Here is a 25,451-nt window from a genome sequence, read left to right as displayed (position 1 = left end):
AAAATAATGGCGAGCACCGCTCACAGAGTACTTTAAACGCTATCATAGACATCTTTGGCTTTTGTCATCTGTCAGTGTCAGTCAGTCAATCAAAACTACAAAAAAAAGATATGTCTTATTTTTATTTTATTTATCCAATGTTTAAAAAAGATTTGTGAATTGAAAAAAAAAATATAGTTAGGTATATATTATTATTATATCAAAATAATATAAATTCTAAAATAATATAATTAATATCCTAAAAATAATCATTATTATGTGTCTAAAAAGTAAACACTAATAAATGTGTACTTATATTTAAGGTATAGGTATATTATAGGTAGCTAATTAAATAAATAATAGTTTATTCTTAAGATAATAATGTTGGTTTAAAATTAAGAAATATTTTTTCAAATACCATATATTTTGTAATCTGATCCTAAATTCACTAAGTCAATAGTTTATGTGGTCGCATCGTCCGGTAGATAAGAATACATGCTACGCCGAACTAACCTGCACTGGTATTTAATGACATTCGGACTAGAATTGCTCGAGCTTCTCGATAGTTACTTTGTACATTCATGGCTCAAATACGATCGAACGGTCTTGTTTGATTCTTATCTACCTCACTTTTGTAACATTAGAAATATTAGAATAACTTTTTTTCCGCCTGTTATTTTATTTTGTTGTTTAATAAATTAATTATTAAATTGATTTGTTAAGTAGATTAGTTTATTAACTTATTGGGAAAGAGCGTTCATCCCTAATACAGGTTCTGCGAACTTAAAAGGGATGTACTTTAATATAGATTAAGACTATTTACTTAATAAAGAAATTTTTGATTGATTTGATTTGATTTTGAATCGTTTAGTTTGAAAAATAATTTTAAATCATAAATAAATTAAGATTTAACAGTTATTTATATATTATTATTACTGTGGATAAGTGCAGTGTTTGTGTGGAGGTACCTAACTATTAATGTTGCTTGATATTATTGATAATAATTATGTTTTATAAAACTTGTGAAATATGTGGTTTAAGAGCCGCTAGCCGGTCGTATAGATGGCCAAAAGAGAATTTTCATGGCCAAATTTCCACTGGATGAGGAAAGGTAAGCTACAATTAAAGGCTAAAGCATAGGATTTAGATTATTTATATGTATAAAAAAGTTAAAGTCTAATAAAATAACTGGAGGGTCAGCACAACCAACAATAGTGCATGAATGTTTTTTTTATCGATATCGATATTTTTATTTATCATTAGTACGCACAGCTCATCAATCAGAACAACTTTTGTCTACTAGTTTTGGAAATTAGCGAAAATCTAATTCGGATCTCCATACAAAAATTACCAGTGACTTTTATTATACCTACTTAAATAATATTTAATTGTTTAATAATAATTATAAAAATGTTGTTTGCAGATGTAAACAGTGGTTTAAGATGACCGGTAAGGAGGATCTGGTTTATGTGCCTATTGAAAAGCTACATCAACTTAAACGAATTTGTGGCAATCATTTTCTACCACAACATTTTAAGAACACAATTGAAAAAAAAAACAATTCCATGTGTGGGACTTACTGCAGACACTTTATTTTATAATAAATAAATATAATTATATTTTTCCACTTTTAATTTATTTCAACATTATATCATAGCACTTACGTCAACGGAAAATCTCGAGTTTATTTTATGGATTATATTTTTGTGTTCAAATAGGAACATAACATAACGTTGAACCGAGACTTAACGTTGGTGTCATTGTGTAACACTGAAATCCTATTGTGTAAAACTGAAATTAAAATAATACATACACTCGCACTTTTTTTTACTAGGTATCGATAAAAAATATCCATAAGAAGCACATCACTATTTCAGCGGGGCTATGTTGGCAGTTTTGTACGTCATAATTTTTGTTTTGTTGGTACCCTCTGTTAGTACGCGTGAATAAAAAAAAATAATACAAGTATTTTTTTCTTTTTTTTCCTTGTACTCCCATCTCTTAAAACGTAGTGTTCTTTTCTCTATGATTAAACAGCTGATGTTGGCTGATGTGCATAAAGTATCATAGATCGTACAGAATATAATTTATGACTTTCTAGGAGCTCAGAACAATAATTACTTTTACCTTTTTACTCAGAATAAGGTAAGCGTTTAGTATTCACCCTTGATACTCACCACGTTTTATTTTTCTTTTATTACCTAAAGATGCGTACAGACCGGCCCAACGAACGCCCACCGATGGACATTTATCATACATAATACTATAATACAGGGGCAGATTGAGCAACGAAGGTCAACAAAACCCGTTCGTTGGCGTTCGTTTGGCCGGTCTGTACGCAGCTAAAGATAAAAGACCACAATGCATAACAGGATGATAACAGGGTCTACTTCAATGACGAATTGGTTTACTTACACTCGCTCATCTCGATTTGTGTTGTGTACTTGCGATTGTGACGTCTTTGATGACAAATAGTACGGAAATCCTCATAATAAGTATGGCCTCACTTTGAATACCAGTAGAATAATAACAATCTCGCGTATCATAACCATCGAGTATTTATGATAGTCATTACCTTTTCTGTGGATCTAGTCTGTCAGTCAGTCATTGTTGTTTACTTGTTTACAATCATTTTTTACAATTATTACCTAAAAGGGAAAAGGTACCTACAATTCTATCTTTTGATTACCAAGCCTTGTTCCTCATCTCGTTTTATGTTGTGCTGTGCTGTGAATACGTGTGACCTATGTTATGAAGCATAAAATGAAACTGTTCTGTATTCATAAAAGATAATTATTGTGTATCAATAAAGTGATACTTATGGAGTAAAATGAAATGTCTACAATGGATTGGGTACTTTGAGTACCCAAAATCTCGGTAGGTACCTTGACGATGTGGCTCCAAGTATGGTGCTGATGCACGCATACTTTTTTATTGACCTTGGCTTTGATTTTCTTGGCCTTGACCTTGGCTTTCAAGTTCATGGTCATTCTGTCAAACGTACCTAAACATGAATAGGGTGACTATGAAATTTTAAAATGACCTAAATAAAACTGTTTTATGTTGGTCAGCTTAAAGCAAATAAAATACGTTTTTTAATGTCTTATCGTGTTCAGTATCATCAGCTGTATCTACCATTTCCCGCTCCAACGCAATCAAGTTAACACCCTGTATATATTTTTTGGAAATTAAAATATAAGAGTGTTTTATATTTTTACTATTTCACCAATTTACAACTCGCGCGAACATAAGTCATAGCCAATAACTAAGTGTTGAAACGGCAAGTCTTTTATCGTTTCGAGTCAGTGCTTATTTTCGGCCCCAACGAAAATATATCGTGAATATCGTGACTTGTCAGTACGCGGCGCGGTAGAAGTGATAATAGGCCACGGGGTGCTCGTCAGTTATCTCCAAGAGCGCGTCGCAGAGCTTTTCTTTGCGACACAATGCGGAAATATTGATTCCTTTTGTGGCCAGATCTGTGGATACGACGGCAATGATGGGATACCGTTTGGCACGTGATTTCTACGACTCTGTTTGAGTGTTTGATAAGGCTGGTATTATGCAGAGAATGAATGTAATATTTGTGTGAAATCTTTGCCCATTTTATTAGAGTAGGGTACCTAAAGGGTGGTTAGAGTGACTATAATTATGCAGGTAATAATATTATACATTTATGTATTTAAAAAGTGCTTTCCCAGGAATTTCCAAAATCACTTTTTGTCGGTGATAAGATACGGTAGGAACTTTAAAGCGTGTCCCACCTATAGCTTTTTTCTGGCACAATCATGAATAGAGATGTACTTATCGCTTTAAATTTTATTGTTAAACCAATATCAGCCGAAATCGAACTCGGTCTTTAACGCTTAAGTCCATGTACTTACTCACTGTACCGCTGAGTCGAGTCGTCAGTAATAATAACAACAAGGAAACTCCACTCCGTATCTGGCTTCACGATTAAATCCTCAAGGACTGTCGTCGTACATGTCAAGCACTGCGAGTATCATTAAGTATGCAAATATCCAATATCAAGATCTCATCAAACTCCGAGAGTATTACGATAGAAATTGAAACTGTAATAATACATCGTCACATCAGGTCTGTTACTCTTGAAATCAATATTAGGTATATTTTTTCCTTACTATGACGTTTAAAAATTAGGGTTAAAATTTTTGACCATATTTATGTATTTTGGATTCTCATGTATTCTTAAAAACATTATATTTGAATCATTTTTATAAGACGCTTATTGATTTGCTTAGTGATGTCTCAATAAAATCGCATGTTTAACATGCCTACCTTCTAGATTTAAAATGATTTGGGTGAGTGTTTCATCAGAGAAGTAAAGTATTTCACAGAATGTCCTTCACTTTCATTTATTTTAGTTTTATCTATCTCAATGACTTTGTTCTTTTAAACCATCTTGTATACTTATGTGTCGCAGTAAGATAGTTATAGCCGTAATATAGTTATATCCCGAGGAATATGATTATATACCGGAACATAGTTATACGAAAGCGATTCATTACTATCTCACTAGGGATATAGTTATAAAACGGACAAAGTTTAGTGATATAGTTATATTACTAGATTAAGTTTAGTGAAATAGATTTGAGTGAAACCAAGATCTCACCTTACTTGATAAGAAATAAAGATATCTCAAAACTGTTGATTAGTTTAAAAAGATTTGTTTGATTAGTTTTAATTGTACTTATTGTTAATGCTTTAAATTCCAAAAAATATGATCGTTTTAATTATAATTTCAATTAATTTAATACTTGTTCATGCCACAAAGTATTGTAACTGCGGTTTACCTATACCTACATAAATAATGTAGATTTTTAACGAATAACTATAAAACATTTTGGCTTTGATGCCAAGGTTGTTGATAATGTTCCTGTAATAAAACGAATAGGTGTTCTACTAAAAGATGTGCCTGTAAGAAGCATCCAGTGCTATGTTATTCTGGATGTCACTATTCCTCTACTTGTCCGAACAAAAAATTTAAAATATTTTTATTGAAACTATGATCTCAGTTGATAATTGATAAGAGACAAAGATATCTCAAAATGTTCATTAACTTTAAAAGATTTTTAAAATTTTGTTTAGTTTTGATTTTATTGTTAATGCTTTAATCCCAAAAAATATGATTGTTTTAATTATAATTAAAATTACTTTAATACGTGTTAATGACACAAAGTAACTAACTGCAGAAACACAAAGTAGATTTTTTTATAAATATAAAACCAATATACCTACAATCGTTTTATTTAATTATATGTGGTAGATTTCTATTTCACTAAGTGCAATCAAGTAATACATTTATAACACTGAACTTAATCTAGTAATATAACTACATCACTAAACTTGTTCAGTTTTATAACTATATTCTAAGAACTATGTTCCGGTATATGTATAATCATATCCCTAGGGATATAACTATATTACGGCTATAACTATCTTACTGCGACATATGTATATGCAATAAATGGTCTGATTTGATTTTTTTCTATAGGAAAAGTTAAAATTGCTTCATCGTAACTAAACTAAAGAAGTCCGATAGTGCATTGGATTTCAAAAGTAAGTCCCGAATCCAGTTCGCTCGGAACATTCGTACAAAGCGATCGTATTTCATCTCAATACTGCGGATATCGGCGTCCCCGGGACAGATGGAGCTCTCTGTCAACTCACTGAAATATGCACGGGTATTGCTGCCATTGGATACTGTCACATCGTTAGAAATGAGCTTTTAAACTGATGCAGACACTTTTTCCGTGTCGAGAGCTGAGTTTGCTATATGAAAGGTGCTCTCAGTTTTCAATTTTAGATGTCAATCTTTGTTTGTACCACACAACTGTTTCTCTACAGTAAATATGTATTATTTTATTGAACTGAGTTTAATTAATTACGAAACTTAAGGCTGTCACTAAAGCTGGAAGAAAATCAGAATCTGTCAAATCTAGTGAGGGGGGGTTGAGGTATGCGGGGCGTTCTACGGACAATGACATGAAATTTTAACATAGTACTCGAAAACATAAAAGTGAAGACATGCCACTTTGTTAAAAATATACTAAGTAAGTAATATTGTTTTGTGATACGAAAATATTTATTTTTATTTGAAAGTATTTTTAATATTTAATAATTAATTATATATAAAGTCGTACCCGTGCCGATATTTATACAGGTTGTTGCAAAAAGGGTTTAATACTATGCCGAAACCTACGTGTGCAGCATGTTATTGATGTTATTTCTAAGCCAGGAAATGAAATCAGAATGTAAAAAAATCGCGAAAATATTATCAGAGTTTAATAGTTCAGGGTGTTGTATTAAACTCTGCCCCCGTGTAATAAAAAAAGTATAGTTAGCCGAAAGGGCGTTACTCAGGCGTCACTCTGAAAAACTTTTATCCTACGTAATTTTTTATATTCATGAAAAAAACGCTTCTTCATATAATTTTTTTTTGGTCACGTGACCTTTTAGTTAGACGACCTGTTTTTTTTTTGGTGTTTCAAAAGCAGAACAGTTGTTTGCAGAACTCTGCATATACAGGGTGTCACAAAAGGTTACGTAGCTGGCAAAGGGATATGGGGAGGTCACCAGAAAAATAATAACGTGTAAGTACCCCCGCAAGGGAGTACATTAGTACAAGGCGAGAGTGTGTATTTTTTTTTTTAAATACTTATGTGTATTTGGGATATGATAGAAATAATATTTTTGTTTCTTAAAAACCAAAAAATTTACACCTTGCTGCGCTCTTTTGCTCACTGTAAGTACACCTACAAATATTGCTGTATTAAAAAAAACGGTTTTGTTATAACGATTATAAAAAAAAAGTTATTTTCATGTCAAGGAGTCATTTACCTAATTACGATTTCACTCAACAGCAGGTGAACTGAAAAAATAAGTTCTAGTTCTATCATCACTTTAGATCGCAAACATTGTAACTCCACTTTTCTCGGCGAAAAGTACTCTTTGGTGTCAATAGAAACGTTTTTTGAATTCACATGTTTTCCTCTTTATTCGAAAAAAAAAACAGTATTCCGCATTTTACCATTTGTTTTCCTCTAAACCCCAAACCGTGATTTTTAAACAAGAAAACTTAGTAATTATACCCTTTATTCTCATATACAACGTGCGATGTAGGCGAACGTGAACGAAAACTATGCAATAAGCCTTTGTTTTTATTACTACTTTAGTAAATTACAATAACATACTCAACAATGTTAATTTTTTTTTGCAATGTTATGTTGTTAAATTAAGATCTAATATTTTATTAACATGAAGTTACTTTCAACTTTTTTTTGCATCTATGCGTCGAATCACAGCATGACGGCTGCTGCAGCTTCCTGCTGTCCTGTCCTCCAACCAATCCCACCAGTACTGCAGGTTGCGTCGAATACGAGCCATTCTCTTCGACTTGACAAGACAGGTGCTCCGGAAGGATCATAGATCTCACGGAACCCGTACCGTATAGAGGCAACGGACTCCTTTGCAACAGCCCCCCAGATTCGGAAGTAGCCCATGCACTGCATGGCGAGCACAGCTGCAGCAATTTTTTCGTAATGAATCATTGGGATGTCATCCCCGAAGGAGGCTCTCAGCCTACCTCACGACCTGTGTGACATTAGAAAAATGCACTGTGCTAACGCCGTTTGCGAGCTTGATTTGCAGGACCGCGTTGTATGCCAAGTTCCACAGCAGAGGGGTCCAAGACCTACCGCTGTGGAACTCCGCAACTGAACTTCTTCAGTGAAAACAAACCCTCTCTTTTCGCATCCTTAATGTACTTGTTAGACACGTATGACCTCTGTAAATTTTCTGCAGATAAGAAGACAAGTGATGGTATACAAGAGCCGCCCTAAAGGTTCGCCCTCTAGGGGATAGAGTTGAACGCGGTTACTATTTTTAAGCAAACAGCCAGCGCAACAACTCGCCCGTGGTTCTTATCCTGCTCCGACAGTGAACGAACGCAAAGTATTGTACCCACTATTCGAATCCGCATTTCGGATGCCAAACTGACTGTCCGAAAGGTCGAAACCGTACCACCACAGAGGTATGACTCGTTCGAAGAGCTTATCAGGCTCTTACAGCAATCAGATGTGTCGGTACACTGAAAGATAATCTACAGGCCTGCTTTATTTATTTAGGAGCACTAATGGCCTCCTTTCAGTCATTGAGTCACTGGCACTCAGGCTGCGGTTGAACAGGAAGATAGACTGTCTAAACAAATCATTTTTAGGCTAGTTAAAAAAAACTTTAGGTGGGTAGTATGCCAACTAGAACTACAAATATAACAGTATTTTTGTCTCCTCTAAAATTTGGTCACGAGGAGTTACGATGATTACGATCTAAGGTGACGCTGACGATATTTTATACAAGGTATTGAAAAAAGGGTATAAAGCTTAGCCAAAAGTGGATTTAGGTGCCATTCTGATCCACTTTTCTTCTACAATTTTGAAAATTCACGTAACAAAACCTTTTACATAGAAACTTATTCGATCACGTGACTTTTTACTATAGAGACCGAATTTATTTTTCGAGAATTTCCAAAACTTGGAGAACAAAAGTTGTTCAGAATAACCCCTGAGTCAAACCCTTTCGGCACAGTATACCCTTTTTGCAACATCCTGTATAGGTAATATCAGGTTTATAAAAGACCTGGGAATGTAGAGTGAGACTAACGCATTCGGCATGGGGAGTCATAATTTATAGATCTTTTAGGTTGCAGTGGCGAATGGGCACTGGTAGCCCTGCCCTTTTCTTTCTATAACTATAACTATAGGTAATTTTATGGCAATTTAAAAATGGTATAACATTTATCTATTTGAAAAAATCATTAAAAATATACATTACCTACTTATCACCCTAATTTAAAAAAAAAATTCAGCCCTTACTTTAAACTTATAACACCCCTCTATTTCCTTCAGGGGTTAAAAAACCTGTGTATTTAATATTTTCTTATAAGTTTTTTTTAAAAACTAGGCTCTTAGATAGTTGTACATAATATTATGCGGTATTTTATTCCACTTGTAACGCATAAAATTCATAGCTACAGTAAACATTTCATTTTTTTCATGGCGAGATACAGTCGCACTTAACCGCTTTTTTGCAAAGCTTGTTAAATAGATTTAAAAAATTATGTAAATTTTAGATCTTCAATTTTAAAAAATACTTACTTATTTTTAACAACCTGTAGTGTACAGACTACCACATCTTAAAATATATATATTTTTAATTAACTACGGTTTTTGGTTTCAAATAAAACAAATTATGAACTTACTTTTCAACACCCTGTATATTGTGTAGCTTACCTACCATACACAACCGTTAAAATAAAATAAATTACCCCTCAGAATATAAACAGGCTCGCGCTTTGGCATACTGCATTGACCGTATAGTTCTTATTCGGAGAATCTAATAAGTGTCATTATGTGCAATGTTTACCTTTATCTATGCATCTGTAACTCTATAGTAAAAAATGTAAACAAATCGAAAAGGCGAAATGTTTTCTAAGAATTTTCGGCTTTTCTGCATCTAAAATGATTAGAAAATTAACTTTCCATAGCAAATGCATATGTATTATAATACTTGTAGTCATAATTTGTTGATTTAATCAGTTTTTGTGAAATATTTGATAAAAAATAAAATGGCGTGGGTATCGCTCCTAACAGGCCGCCACCAGGGCGACGACTGAAGAAATCTGAAATCTGTCACGGTGTCATCATTTTTAAACCGGAATTTATTAGTTTTTTGCAAAAAAAGTTGACTTCTGGTCCATTAAATCCAACTCTTTAAGGTAACTTTGTTAAGAATTTAATTACCTACACATACATATAAGATTCCATGAAAATGGGCCCTCTGATTTCGAGGGTTTTTTCATAATAAGTCAAAAAATGGCAAAAGACATGGTGTGTTTGCAATTTTTTTTAACATACTTATTATAATCCTGCACCAATTTATAAGCAACTAACATGTTCAGTATACCCTCTGCTACAAAATATATTTTTATCAATGTGATAGAAGCCACCGTTTTTCCAATCTAATCAAGTATATCAAGCCGACTTTAGCATTTTAGCTTTAGGGATCCCCTTAAGTGTTTCATCAAATCAAATCCTTACGTCAAAAACCGTCAACGATCCGAATAATGCGGGTTACTTCCGCCTAAATGATAAATTGACATCAGTTATCAAAACCCCATCTCAGCACCCGCCAGATGGTACTCTGAAATATGATATTTTGGCGGCAACATTTTGATAGGCGAGGGACCTAATTTCACAAATAATAAATAAGTCTTCTCACAAAGGGCCTGGTACTTCAAAGAGTTATATTCCTTTGTGACTGCTCTCGCGTTACAAATGGCTCGCTTGAGCAGAGTCTTCCGCCGTCATTAACAGATTTGCTAAGAAAATAAATTATGAACAGCTATGGAATAAAATTAGGAAGTTAAATTGGTCAGTCATCCCGTTTTGATGTGAATTAGAAAATTTTGTTTCATATTTTTAAACTTATTCACCTACCTTGGGCAGATCAAATCAAATCAAATATTCTATTATTTGACAGTAAAGAAATTAAGTTTGTACCTATTTAGAATTCTCATTTCTTAGTAGAAGCCAATCAAGTTTTCTTAGTTGTTAACTATTAGTTACCATTGAAAATTAAAGTTAGTAACTAGAAGGTACCTAGTAGTTTTCAAAATTACATAAACTCAATATTTTTAATGATTACTATCTTAAGTAAAACTTACCTGATACATCATATTATTATGATTTATCTTCACTATTCACTACTTGGAATAATTAAGAAAATTAATACGTTTACACCCGTAACATTGGTGGCGCCTTGTGAAAGTTTATGTGAAACGTAATAAAGTCACGTTTTGTCGAGATTTTGACGGAGTGGAGACCGCCCGAGGGAGAGCCGATGGAATTTGTAATACTTTATCGAACGGAACTTTCCGCAATACACCCGGGCGCGATCCGCCGACGGATCCTGACGCCACCTCCCAGGATAGTTGCCACGAGTTTGTAACACAATACTGCTGTATTATCCTCAAAAGATTAAAGGATTAAGATTCATTGATGCGGATTTAAGTTTCTTACCTGTAGCCACTTAACCCTCGTGATGTTTTCCTCAGTAACAGTGAAGGCCGGCCTCTCCCCGAGTTTGTACGAGTCATCGTAGTAGATGTACTCGGTGAAGGTGAGGCCGCTCGTGGTGTACTGCTGCGTGAAGTAGATGGAGATGGTGCCGTTGGGCGTGGCGTGCGAGATGACCCACTTGCAGCGGATGGGCACGGGGAAGGCGTCGGGGAAGTTGGGCGTCTGTATGACGCCGTGCGGGCCCTGCAGGTGCCCCCCGCAGCCCGTGCCACCCCGCGTCCCCCGCGCCCCGCCCAGAGCCAGCGCCAGCACCACCACGCCAGCCACAGACATCCTGAAACAATGAGATGGAAATGTCACAGTTGATGACGCTCTGTCAAAACGTAAAGGCTGCTGATTGGGCAAAATTTTCTGTTATGAAATGGTTTACAGTTTACCAATAGAGTTTACACAGTAGAGGAAGGAAAAACATGTTTCATATTTCAAATTGACCCGAACTCGATAGCAAATCGAACTGAGCCCATTTAGGAAATAGGACTCATTACTGCCGTGATGAAGGCTCATTGTGCGGTAATGTGGCCCTGTCACTACTAAAATACTGTGAGCCGTTTACCTCACCACATTTGCAGTGTTTTTGGTTAGAAAAACATGCTGGTGTATGTTTCAGTAGTTTGTTTGCAACTAGTAGTAAGTAAGGGACAGTGTGGGATTAGCTCGGAGTTTCCTAATTAACGAAGACCGCAGTGACCACATGGCATTAGAAAAGAGATGCACTCTATTAGGACTGGCTGTAAAGTTGAGTGCCGATTTCTGCAGGCGAGGGTTTACTTTTCTAAAACAACAGGAAGCCAAATTAGTAAGGACTGTGGTGGAAAGCTAATAATTTAGGCATTTCTTATAATGATTTTCAATTCTCCATTATCCATCTATCTCATGACATAAAATATTTCCACCTTTAAGTAAATCAATTTAAATTTAATTATTTGTTTTGATATTATGTATTTTCGAGGTTGTCATTATTAAAAGTACTTAAGTAGGTCTGTATCCCTCCGTGATTCAGAAAACCGACAGTAAAACGCAAGCACTCGCAAAAAAATCATACATAAAATACATTCACCTCGTAAACGCTGCAAAGACTTTTAAAATTCATAGGTCATAATGGTTTTCCTGTATTCCACGTTTGGCCGGGTGAATGAAACTGTGAGGCGGAGGTGTCACGTCTCTGATAAATTGCTGCGGGAGCCGACCTCAGAGGAAAATTAAATATTTCACCTGTCCCACTATATTGCACTACTGGCATATTTTTCTTGGCGGTTCCTATTCTTCTGTTCCGTGCATATACAGGGTGCTAGGTAAAGTATGGAGTGAATGGAAGGGGCTTCCGCGAACGACATATTAAATATACAAGGAGCAGCTAGCGCCTAGTAACTAATCTGATCATTTTATCCATTGACCAAGGAAACATTTATTTACTAGTCCAGCTCTATTTAGACGGCGACACGCTAAAAGAAATAGCAATCCCTGAAAATTTTTGCTTGTTTACCTCAAATATTCCTACATTGTGTAAGAATGGAAAACTCGGAATCCGCAAGAACGCCCACGATTTTCAATGAAATAACTAATTAGGTATTTTGAGTTTATTCGTCACAAACACGTGCAAGTGGTTTAGCGCGAATACCTTCAGACTGTTTTTTTTTAAATTTTATATGGATGACTCTGATCAGACAGCCTCTATGCAGCCAGTCTGTGAATAAAGTTGTCGGTTTCAGAATATTTACCGTAGCGGGAAATGCACTGGGAGGTTTTATTGGCGAATGTAGAATACATGTAGTTTGTGTGAGTGTCAGGAAGTATATATTTTATTGGATGTGGTTTAGTTTGATACTTGTTCAATATTATGATGATTATGATGTGTATTATTTTATTTAAGTTTACATATAATAGATGTATAATATAGTAATTGGATAATACTAATTAATTATATGGTGTACTGCTAAAGTAATCCTTAGTATCGCTACCTCACAATTATTTTTAAAGGCACTCTCTCCCATCCAAAGGCTGCTTGGTAAAGATTAATATAAACAATAAGGCTACCACATTGTACTGTTTATAAGTTTTTGGTTATGTCATTGTAGTATTTCGTGAAAATAAAGTGTTTTGTATCGTGAAAGCTAAATGAAAAAAATGGTATAAAAACCAACCTATAAATCACACAGTATTTACTTACATATTTTAAGATATAAATAGGTACCTTATTTAAGTAGTTTTGAGTATTTTAAACTTCCTTCCCCATAGAAATTTTATCTAATTGAGAAACCGCCGGCTTTAATAAAAGGGCAAAAACCCCAGCTGTATTCAAAGGCAGCCGTTAATACAAAAGCAGTGGTTAAGAGCCAACTGTAAAGTTTCTAGACCAAAGCCCTTACAAATTGTGAAGAATCCGCAATTTTCCACATGACTTGATCCTATTACATGCAGAAGTCTTTGTTGCATCGCTCACCGCGCACGCTCAAAGAATGCTATTATATGAAGTCTAGAACTTTCTAGAACATTGCAGTCTGTTCTACTGAGGAATACGTGACCAGATTTTTTAATGACCTGCATGTACATTTGTATGAAATAGTTTTCGGTTTAAATTACCGGGGGGTAGTCGTAAAGGCGTAATTTGTTTTCAAATATACCAATATTTTTAAAAAACTTTACTTTTAGTTCTACTTTCTTTACTGTACTACTTGTTACTTTGCTAGTAAATTATATAAATCTATCTCAAATAATTCAACGATATTTCATAGTAAGTGTGATTCGCCACCACGGGCGTAGTGGGATTATCTTCGGAGTCACAAAATTATTCCGGAAGCGTTGACTCATGTTTTCGATACGAGTAATGCCTACCTTCTATACACGCCTGCCACAAAAGTGCGGCACAATATGGAATACATAAACTTGAGAGTACAGGGAACCGCACTCAAGAACTCGCTTCTTAGTTATCTGTAGCGGTTGCGGTAACTAGAGGGTTGCTCTACACTACAGTAAAACGAACGCACGACAGCGTCATATCATAATACATCGAGATAGAGTCGTGCCTCGCGCAGCAGCGCTCCGAAACCTCATTTTTCGTCTTAAAGAGTGACCACCTTAGTATACTTGTACTATTATAGAGGTGTATTATACATAATATACAGGATAGAATTTCATCAGCCTACGAGCCACAGTAAATTTAGCCGATATACTATTTCTAAAATTAGTAGGCATCAGGTATCATTTTCATTTACTTAGCTAAAAGGATAAAACTTGGAATAAGCGGTGTCGAAATTAATTAAAACCTTCTCGAGATGTTTTAGAATATTCCTTATTCAAAGGCCACTATCGGCTTTCAGCCTCATTGGTGTCCTTATTCGCACTTAGTGTCCGTATTCTGGGGACCAGCCGGCGGCGGTAATGGCGCTGCGGCCGAGACCAATTACTGAACGATCCAACGACTTAATGTACCTAGTACTATCGGCTGATACAACATTCATAGCTCCGTATAGGTCGTGTTTGGTTTCTATTGGCTGAGTGGTGGTTAAGTGCAATCTTTGAATAAACAAGAAATTGGTCCTCTGATTAGGTTAGATTATTCCTTGATTTTATTTTTAATCCAACTAAGCTATAGTCTATGTAAAGTGGTGTGTGAAACACTGAACAAAATGTAAGATTTTCAAAATAACGAGGCGACATAGACAAATGAATAACACCTTTCTGTAAAACCCATAATCATAATAATATGTTAACAAAACCATACGTTTTAAGGCACGTAAAAAGGCAACACTGAAACAATTTATGAAATTTGATTGTCTCAATCTGACACCCGTCAACGGACCGCAAAAACCAGGAAAAACCTCGTTTAAATAAATTTACAAGGAACAAATGCCGGGAACAATGGAGCAAACAATGTCCCCATCACGGTATTCCTTCCATTATTTAAATATACGCCTTTTTATCTTGTCCGAGTGAAAAGTCTCTTGCCAAATCTGGAAACAGCTGAAAAGGGAAGAAACGAAAATTGAGTAACACTTTAAATCGCTTTTCCGGCTCCACTGGGCAGGAATAGAATCTGACAGATTTATGTTCACTTTTCACAAGTTGTATTGTGTCTCTTTCTCTCACTCCGGCTTTGTCTGTCACACTTACCGAAATTAGCGGTAAGTATTACTTATAGCTGTGAAGAAATATTAGTCGGTGTCAATGAATTTAAGAATTTATTAATAACCATCTTGGGCGAGGTTGGTTTTCAATATTACATACCCAGTGTATCCTAGTATACCTAGCAATGAAAAAAACCCTTTCAGCCATTATACAATTTTAACAACATTCGACATTTAAAGTATAATTTTTTTTTAGTAAGTACCTATTTCGACGGTCGAATGTCGTAGTGGTTAGTGGCCCTGACTGCTATGCCGAAGGTCCCGGGTTCGATTCCCGGCTGGGGCAGATATTTGCTTATAGACAAATATTTGGTACTCGGGTTTTGGGTGTTGATATTAATATGTAATATGTATCTATCTACATATTTGTGTAGATATATCAGCTGTCCGATATCCATAACACAGGCTCTGCCTAGCTTGGAGTCGGATGGCCGTGTGTGAGATGTCCCCACATATTATATTATATTATATTATATTATTATTTTAAAGGTTAGTACTTATGTAATATTTTTTCAATGAAGTCTACATATTTATGAGCAGTAACAATTTCGGGAATATTTAAATTAACATAAAGTAGAGTTTTTTTATAGATATTTTATTAAATTTCTGTTTAACTAAATCATTTCTAAATCAAATTCGCCAGAAATAAATATTCCTACAAAGAAAACTAAATATTCTCTGACATTTTCATTTAAAATGTACCAAAAGCACCTTATTCAGCTTTCAGAATGCACTTAAGACTCCTAGCTCAGCTTTAACACCCACGTAAGTAAAATTAAGTTTCAGTTTGCGGTACGTACCTACTACCTACACATTTTCCTTGGCGTTTGCTTTGACATATAAATTAATAAATTTGAATTACCTAGCTTGAAGACAAACTAACATCGTAGAAAAACAAATAATATGCGGCGATATGGTTCGCAACCTATCACGTGAGTACAAATGTGCTGCCAAAAGTGGGTGGCTCACTTGTGAGCCACTTCTAACTACGCCTTCGGGGATTACAGTCGTGAGTGCATATATAAACAAATAATATTACGTTACAGTGTCACAAACTTATCTGTTCCAGTGAGAGCGAACTAAATTGATCTATATCTGATTACTTACTAATGAATTACATATTGATAAAGATTAGATGGGTTCCATAAAACAACAACAGCGAATTACCACTACGGGCAAACATAAAAAGTTATAGAGTGAAGAAATATTAGACATTTACGTGAGCTCTCACCGGAACAGATAAGTTTGTGGCACTGTACACTATTCGCCCTGTAGAATAGTGAGGGTGACACCAGTCATGTCCTGATTGGATAGCAAAATGTTTCTATCTGACAGATCTGATGTCACCCGATCCTATACCTATAGTATACGCAAAGTGTGAATTTAATTGTTGTTTATAAAAAATATACTTAGGTTAAATTATATTGGTTTACGGCTTACAAAAAATACAAATACAAAATTATTAAAATAAAATTATAAAATAAATAATAGGATTAAATAAATAGTATAAAAAATGTTTACCAAATGAATATAAGACATAAATATAGGTACTTTTGAAACAGCGGCCAGCTTAGCTAACAGTCTGCAGAGCAAGAATTAAAACTTTGCATTTATGAGTCCAATTAAGGAGGCTGGTTATTTCTGTTAAGCTTTTCTCTATTAAAAGCTGCGCGAGCTTTGTTGTTCTCTTCGCGAGCCGAGTAAGGAAAGCTCTTAGGTATTTGCTTAGTGGAAATTTCTAACTTCTCCATTTAAAATTTCGCTTAGTCTACGTATAGTATACCTACTTTGAATTGTATTATTTTGTTCGTCAGTGTTGGTGTTATGAACACAAAAACAAAGAATAATAATTTATAGTTTGTACCAGAATTCTGAATTAAATATGAGCCATCGGGGCTAATATTGAGTGCGCAGTCAAAAAAGTTAATCTAAAAGGCTCAATAAAGACTTCATGCTAGGCATATACACACATAATTAAGCAAGATTGAAGTTAGGAGAGACCTGGCTTTGACCAAAATGGTATTTATGGTGTTTAGAGGATGGTTGTGCAATCCCACTGTGCTGGAGAGCATCGGGCTCGCGGTGCCGGCGGGCGGGCGCGGGCTGCGGCGGCGCGCGGGCCGGCTGCTCGCGGTGCCCACCGCCCGCACCAACCTGCTACATGACGCTCCACTCACTAGGGCTATTAGGCTAATCAACAAGGCATCTGAGAGGACTGACATTCTCACATGTTCTTTGGGTGAGTTCGCAAAGGTTATGTTTCATATGTTATGTGTTGATTAGTTTATTGTTTTTTTATTTTTAGTTGTTTGTGTCTTTTTAAGAAAGTTTTTTGTTGTGTTTGTTATTTTTCTTTATTATTGTGTTAGGTTTATCCTGTAAGATAATATAAGTAGTTAATAAATAAATAAATAAATAAAATAAATAATATAGGTAACATTATATACATAACATATACAGCGTGCTGCAAAAAGGGTAGGTATACTAAGCCGAAAGGGGGTGATTCAGGGGGTCATTCTGTACAACTTTTGTACTAAGAGTTTTGGAAATTCGCCAAAAAAAAAGTTCTCCATAGTAAAAAGTCACGCGACCAACAAAGTTTCTATGGAAAAGGAAGTATTTTATTCGTGAATTTTCAAATCTCGTAGAACAAAAGTTGTTCAGGATGACCCCCTGAGTCATCATCTTTCGGCTTAGCATACCCTTTTTGCAACACCCTGTATAGATACATTTTTGTTCGTAATAAAAAGTACTTACGCGATACGAAATCCTGTAATTGTTATAATCCCTGACATATTTGTTTAGGGCTGACACACATAGTGTTAGCTAATTCCGAACCCGTATCTAAAGTGGTCTAATCCTTTGAAACTGTTGATACCAAAAAGTGACCCTTACAAATGCGGGCCCGCTAATCTACAAAAGGACTTTGGGTAATCTGTTTGTCAACATTAAACACAAAAGGAGGCTTTCAGGCTTTCAGTTTACAACCGGGCGATGCCAATACTGATTATTGTAATCAACTGAATACAGAATGATGGTACGTACGGGCTAATCGTACGGTAAGACGCGTAAGGTGTGATCAATGAGTGTTGAATGGTTGATTGTTCGATAAGAGGGCATGTTTAATAGGATGTCCAGTCGATGTAAAATATACCTACTTATGAACCACAATATTTCAAGAGGTGTGAAAGTTATAAAAAATTTAGCTTAACTCCATCCTTTGTATTTATTTATATTAATTTACATGTTGTCGCCGTCGTGTCGTATCGTGATGAACCAAACCACACTGTAATTTAGATAGCAATCAACAATACCTATCAACAAACAAAGTCAAAACAGTCGTTATACTGCAAACACTAGTCTATCTCTGGTTAAATCTATAGAAAACAAAGACATGAACTGTATGGTGCATGCATTAACAGTAAACGATGTAAAATGTATCAGGTTATTAGGTTATCCCTTGCGTGTTGGGTATTGAAATAATGCTTTGTTAATTTGAAGTAAACAAAAACATCAAGTAAAAGCAAATACAGCGAATGTTGTTGGTTGAAACGAGTCGCAACACAACCTACCTAATGTGATGTGACGTCACGCACGACGCGACGGTCGCTTGTTTCATAATTACCATTTGAGGGTGAAAACGATATTCAAGTACCAACCTACATTTAAAATTACAAGCATACATAATCGATATTTATTTTCACAGAACCATACAAAATTGCTACTATATAAAAAAAATATAAAAAAGTACATTTATAGCTATGTATTTTTAAAGAATAACAATACAATCAATATCATTATGAGTAGGTAGTAGGTACTTATAAAAAAGGTAAGTATATGAATATAAAAGTATTATTGAACGCAAACAGTATATCGTGTAACAGTAGGTATATTTATTACAATACAGTCTTATTATTTTCACAATAGCTGAGGTGCAAATAACACTTATACCGAGATTGCGTGAAACTCCTAAACATTTATTACGCACTCTAGACAACAAGCTCCTCAATATAATCAGAAGTTTGTATTCAGTAGTTTTTTCAGGCAAGTCTCGTAGCTTCCGAATAAAATCATATAATCCTACAAGATATTACGTAGCGCAGATGTGTCTCGCGAGAAATTGGATCGGTTTAGTCTATATCTCTACGTGCCCCGCCATAGGCCACTCTCTTAATATTAAAGATATATCGTACAAAGATTCGTTTTGATACACTGTGTCTAAAAAATAACGAAAATTAAGTTTACAAGAAAGTCATTTTATAAGGCAGACCCATAAAACAACATGGACTCGGATGTGAAAGACCTGTCTAAATTAGGTACCTAGATTATTATCCGACTGCCGAAGGAGGAGGGTAATGTTTTTCGATTGTATGTTTGTATGTATGTGTATGCATGTATGTATATATGTATGTATCTATGTCTGTTTCTTTGTGCCCTCCTGTAGCCTAAACGGCTTGATAGATTTTGATGTATGAGGTATCGTTAGAAGCGTATTGATTGCGCGATGGTTATATGTGACGTTACATTAAAATGTATATAGCGCCCTCTAGAGGACATAAAGTGATGATCGAAAAAATAATATTTTTCCAACTATGCTGTGTGAGGTATCAAATGAAAGGATTTGATTAGCACATTACAAAAATATGCATATTGTAGGTATTTAAATTACAACACCAACATTATTGAAATAAAAAATGTTCCTAAACTAAAACCCGACTACTAACAAAAAAATTCATAAAATAAAAACAACTAAAAAGTTACAAATAAAAATAAATAATTATAAACAAACAAAAAACCCGACTGCACGCTAAAAAGATGAAAACAAGCCCCAATGTTAATGGAAAGTATCGCAGGCGGGGACCAACATGACCGCATTAAAGGTATTTAACATACAAGGTATTTAAGTAAAACCTATCTAAGTAACATTCAGCTAAATGGTGAACCCTCTGCTGGTCCCCGCCTGCGATACTTTTCATTAACATTGGAGCTTGTTTTCATCTTGTTAGCGTGCAGTCGGGTTTTTTGTTTGTTTATAATATTTTTTTCGCTAGAGAACTAACTACAGCTATTGTGATTAAACATGATGAAGTGAGCTGTGAAGTAGAAACTAAAAATAATTCTTCCATTTGTGGGTTTCTCAAAAAGTGGCTCCAAAAGCATAAATTCATTGGCTCGTTTTTTATGTTTCCTGAATATTATTCCACACTTAGTACAGTCAATAAATGACTCAAAATGAGGTGTAGAGTACATATGCTGGTTAATGTCCAACCCACCTAAAGTTACAGCTATTTTACTCACACTTAAGCTTACTAACTCGGTGAGCTATGTCAGTGACTTTACCAAAATGCAAGTTTGAAATTGACGGTGGAATGGCGTAGTGGTTAGTGACCCTGACTGCTATGCCGAAGGTCCCGGGTTCGATTCCCGGCTGGGGTAGATATTTGTTTAAAGACAGATATTTGTACTCGGGTCTTGGGTGTTGATATTTATATTTAGTATCTATCATCTATGTATTTGTGTAGATATATCAGCTGTCCGACACCCATAACACAGGTTCTGCCTAGCTTGGGATCGGATGGCCGTGTGTGAGATGTCCCCACATATTTATATTTATATAAAATAGCTCTAACTTTAGGCGGGTTGGACATTGACCATCATATGTAATATATTCTAAAAGGGAATAAAAAAATCTACAACTTCTTTCCTCTTCATTTTTTTCGTTTATGAATAGGTTAAGACAATATGATGCAATGTTTATGAATGTTTTGACATGAATACATTTTTCTTGTAAATTTAAACTTTTTCCGAGGGTAATAAATAGCTCGAAAGCGGTTAGGAATTAGAAAAAAACATATGATATAAAAATTATCCCCCCCTCCTCCCCCCGCTCATCACCTAGGAGTCAGGACTTTTGGTATGTTAACAACCCAAGCCCCCTGAATAAGTTTCTGAAGGAATCGCTTAGTTACCTGCTCACGCACTCTACACCTCATTCCTTGACTGGACTAACTTTGTAGAAGCCCTTGACCTATTTAACTATCTCTTATTGGCCCTGAAATCTATCAAGCCGATTTAAAGTTACAGCGATGTCATAATATTTTTAACCGACATCGAAAAAAGGAGGAGGAGGTTCTCAATTCTTCGGTATGTATATATTTTTTCACGTACCCTGATCACCGGCATCTTTCTTCGTTCTCTGCAATGGAGCACCTAAGTCTCTGCGTGGACATAATATCTCTGCCCATAAACACGCTCGGGCCCGCCATACTTCCTGTTTATGGGGACGTAAAGTATACTCTGTGAATGCTTCACGAGCCCTCGCACTGAAAAATGTCCAAGACAGTTTTACATAATACATTTTATGGCTGTCGTTGTTCAGAGGGCGAGCTCGGTTGACTGTAATCAAGAGGTTTGGTGTAAATCTTGTGATAGTGCGTGGAATTTTTGAGAATTCGTATCAGTCGTAGGTATGTTAATTGTAAGTTCGAAATGCTAGCTTTGTGTATTTTATGAGCTCTCTATCTCTCATATTTACTGTTTAGTTATTTGACAGCTAACTTAAGAGCAGGCTCGCAAAATTGTCTAGATGTCAATTTGATGTAATTTGAAAGATATTAGGTAGGCGAATATGTCATTTCCTCGTGTTAAAAACCAATAGACGTCCTAATATTGACATCTATAAAATTATGCTGCTCTTTAGTGAACTGTCGAACAACTAAACATCACTTGCACCAAAATATAAAATCTACATTTAGTGTTAAATCTCGATTTATGCCACAAATTTGTATGGACTGACGATTCTTAAATCGGGATTAGACACTAAGGGCCAATTGCACCATCATATTAAATCTAGATTTAGTGTCAAATTTTATAGAGATTTGACACTAAATCTAGATTTAAATGTTTGTGCAAGTGGCCCTTAGTCTAGATTTAACATTTTGATACATGTCACCCTAAATGACTTGCGGGTCTGTACATGGACTATTTGTCATTTGTGATAAAACTAAACTATACTTATTGGTGTGTAAATCTCTCCTAATAAATATGAAGTTCGTGGAATAAACCCCATATTTAAAACAGCTTCCGCTTGCGAAATTTTAATGATACTCTCAGCACGAACTAAGAGACCCGGAAATATAGGCGTATGTTTACGATAACTCTTAAAGTATGTATATAATCCACAAACTGAGTCTTAGTTTTGGACATGTTCCAGTTGTATTAACATATCTTACTTTAAATTCGGCACCGAAACTCTCCGCAAACGCAGAAAATGCGAAAGAAATGCACATACAGAGTAAAATTTATAAAATCTTCATCAATTTATGGTCAGCAATATTTAGGGTGGGTTACAAAATGATCATTGTGAACAAGCTTGGCTCTGAGACAATGTGTTTGTAGAAATAAGAAACTTCTAATTGAAAAAAAAACTATATTATACACAAATTATTATTTCAGTAAAATGAATCATTGGATTTAAATGGATCCGTTTGTAACACTGCTTCAAGTATAGGTAATATAATTTGAGTTATACTGAGAGATGCGTGTTTTGAATCTATACAAGGCCAGAACGCAGAGGATGGGACTGCTCGCGTATATTTTCAAATTAAAATGGTGCCATGATTTACTTGAAAGTATACAAGGCCATTACGCACTAATCGCGTATATTTTCAAGTAAGTTGGGCCAAAATTATGGCTTGAAAATATACTGCAGCAGTTACCACTGCGTACTAATCGTGTATATTTTCAAGTTCCAAGCGGCAATGCGAGCACTTGAAACTATACGTGATTAGTTACCAGGTAGCCATTTTGAATTGTTGCTCTCTCTTTCTTTCATGCGAAAGAGTAATAATAAGTCTATTGCTTTCTAAACATTGCATCATCATTCCGCACTTGGCATTGTTTTCGTAACGTATTTTTTGTTTACACCGTACAGTTAAAAATTAAATTGATATTAAACTATAGAACTGTTATTAATAGTAAAAATTCTCTCAGAAGAGGGTGTAGAACAAATTCATAAAAGACAATTACGGTGAATTCAAAACTTGATGAAAAATATGTCTGTAATAGGTCTATAGTCTATAGGGTAATACCTACTACACTCAAGTCACGAGCAATGAATAAGTCCAAGTAGCAAAAAGACAACACCAAATGACCCTAATTTTTTAAAACCATTTAATTTAGAATATGGTCAAAATTTCGTTTTTAGTTTGTTATAATAATATTTTGATGCGCTGTTAAATGCAATTTAATATTGCCGACGGCGTCATTAAGCTAGTCTTTTCCGTTCAGGAGTGTAGCAGGTATTACTCTTAATTCATATAAATAGTAAGATATTAGTATTCTTACTTGCAAATATGATTGCTATAAATATCAATTTATCAATCAAATTAGAGCTTGTTCATCTTTATTTATTAACATTCTATAGGTATGACAGGCAGAACAAGTCAATTGTTATCATTTACATTTACCGAAATACTTAAGTAAATTATAATCAGCATGTAGGTATAAATTATATGCGACAAGTACGCCAATCAAGCAATGTGCGTAATAGCAATGTATATTTTCAAGAACGATTCAGTAAATCCCAACTTGAAAGTATACGCAATTAGTACGCACAAATCGTGTATATTTTCAAGTAAAATATTATTATTTTTCACTTGAAACTATACAGTGCTAGTACACTATGGGTGCGTTCTGGCCTTGTATAGTTTCAAAACACGCCTGAGAGATACTTAGCAAGAGGTAGGGAAGAGGCATAGAAACGACATAAATAATTTAAAAGGCCCTAAAATCCGCCTACTTTACCGCTATCAAAACTTTTTCACTACATTTTTTACAACAAAACATTAAAAGCCTTTTAAATTCAGAATAGCTCCAAGTGGGGAGTACATAAAAACTTATTTTAGGGTTGCAGAGCTAAAAGCTAAATTATAATTGCGGTACAAAACCGGTATTTATGAAGTACGTATGTTTTTCAGAATGTCTGGATAAACTACCATCCTTACAATTTTAGCGAAAACATGCATTTTTGCAGAGTAATTAATGGCTAGTTTACACAGTGCGAGCTGCTGCCTGGCCAGTAGTTACTCGGTTTGTGTACTCGTACGCCAGTAGCTCGGCTCGCCTTTGCTGTCTACACGACACCCAGTCCCAGGCCGAGTCGAGTCGCGGCGTAGTACACAAAAAACACGGGTTCCACTCACAACTGTCCAGCTGGCACTGGCGAGCTACTGCCGAACGCGTCCAAACGATGCGAGCGACGGCCGAGCCGCTGTCATGGGCGAGTAGCTGCCGGGCGAGCAGGCGAGTGAAAACAAAAAATGTTTAAGTAACTCGGATGCGAGCTACTGACCAACTCGCACGTACGAGTTACTCGTAAGTTACGTCCAAACAGTGCGAGTTACTGCAGATCTACTCGCTACTGTTACTGCAGCTACTCGGATGGCTGACTTGTACGCTAGCTCGCACTGTGTAAACTAGTCTTAAGAAGCCGTCAGATAAAATTACCAGTAGTTGAATCTGGCGCAAAATCTCATAGCGTTTAATGACATTATGATTGCTATTTAAGGAATCCTATTTAGACTTTGTGGAATCCTATAAGTGTAGATATTATTTAATTTTATCCTCATTGCACCCAAAATAGACTTATTCCCTTTAGCTTAAAACTGATCAATAATACTCTACATACGAAATACGATTGACAATCTGTAACTTAACGACGACTACACAAAATTATTATCTTATGTCCCTCAGTAAATTACTTTAAATATTATACTAGTACGTATATACATGACTATATGGGTAAGGTTTAGTTGCATTTTTTAATATTATTTTTATTTTTGCAATCGAATTTCTAAACAAAACAAAAGCTAGACGAGACTTAAGACGAAGCTACTACAGGAAACGTAAAACTTTCTTCTTTGCATCTCCAAACATAGTGTAATCCCCTTTGTGTCTTGAGATAGCTTCACGAATGCCTTTTCTCCATAATAGAATTCGGTGTTCCGAAAGACACCGGTCTAAAAAAATGGAGTGTATTTAATACAAGGAAAAATTGCCTGAAAATTCACTTACTTATAAAATTACTTGAAAAAATCAAGCTTTTAGCAAATACAGGAAGGTAGGTTCTACAGCCGTGAAGCCTTTTTAATTATTAATTATTAGGCAATGTTTTAATATAATCCGGCAT

General features: G+C 35.2%; 1 protein-coding gene across 2 annotated transcripts in view; it reads right to left on the bottom strand.

The window, feature by feature from the left end:
• The window catches only part of LOC105385854, a 78,221-nt gene that overhangs the window by 36,535 nt on the left and 16,235 nt on the right, over window positions 1-25,451 (bottom strand). For both annotated transcript variants that reach the window (XM_048630208.1, XM_048630209.1), the window contains exon 2: window positions 11,079-11,412. In XM_048630208.1, the coding sequence (XP_048486165.1) occupies window positions 11,079-11,412 (334 nt within the window). The remainder of the gene's footprint in view (window positions 1-11,078; window positions 11,413-25,451) is intronic.

Source organism: Plutella xylostella, chromosome 25 (assembly GCF_932276165.1).
Source record: "Plutella xylostella chromosome 25, ilPluXylo3.1, whole genome shotgun sequence".
Lineage (NCBI taxonomy): Eukaryota > Metazoa > Arthropoda > Insecta > Lepidoptera > Plutellidae > Plutella > Plutella xylostella.
This window is presented reverse-complemented; position numbering and strand designations above follow the sequence as displayed.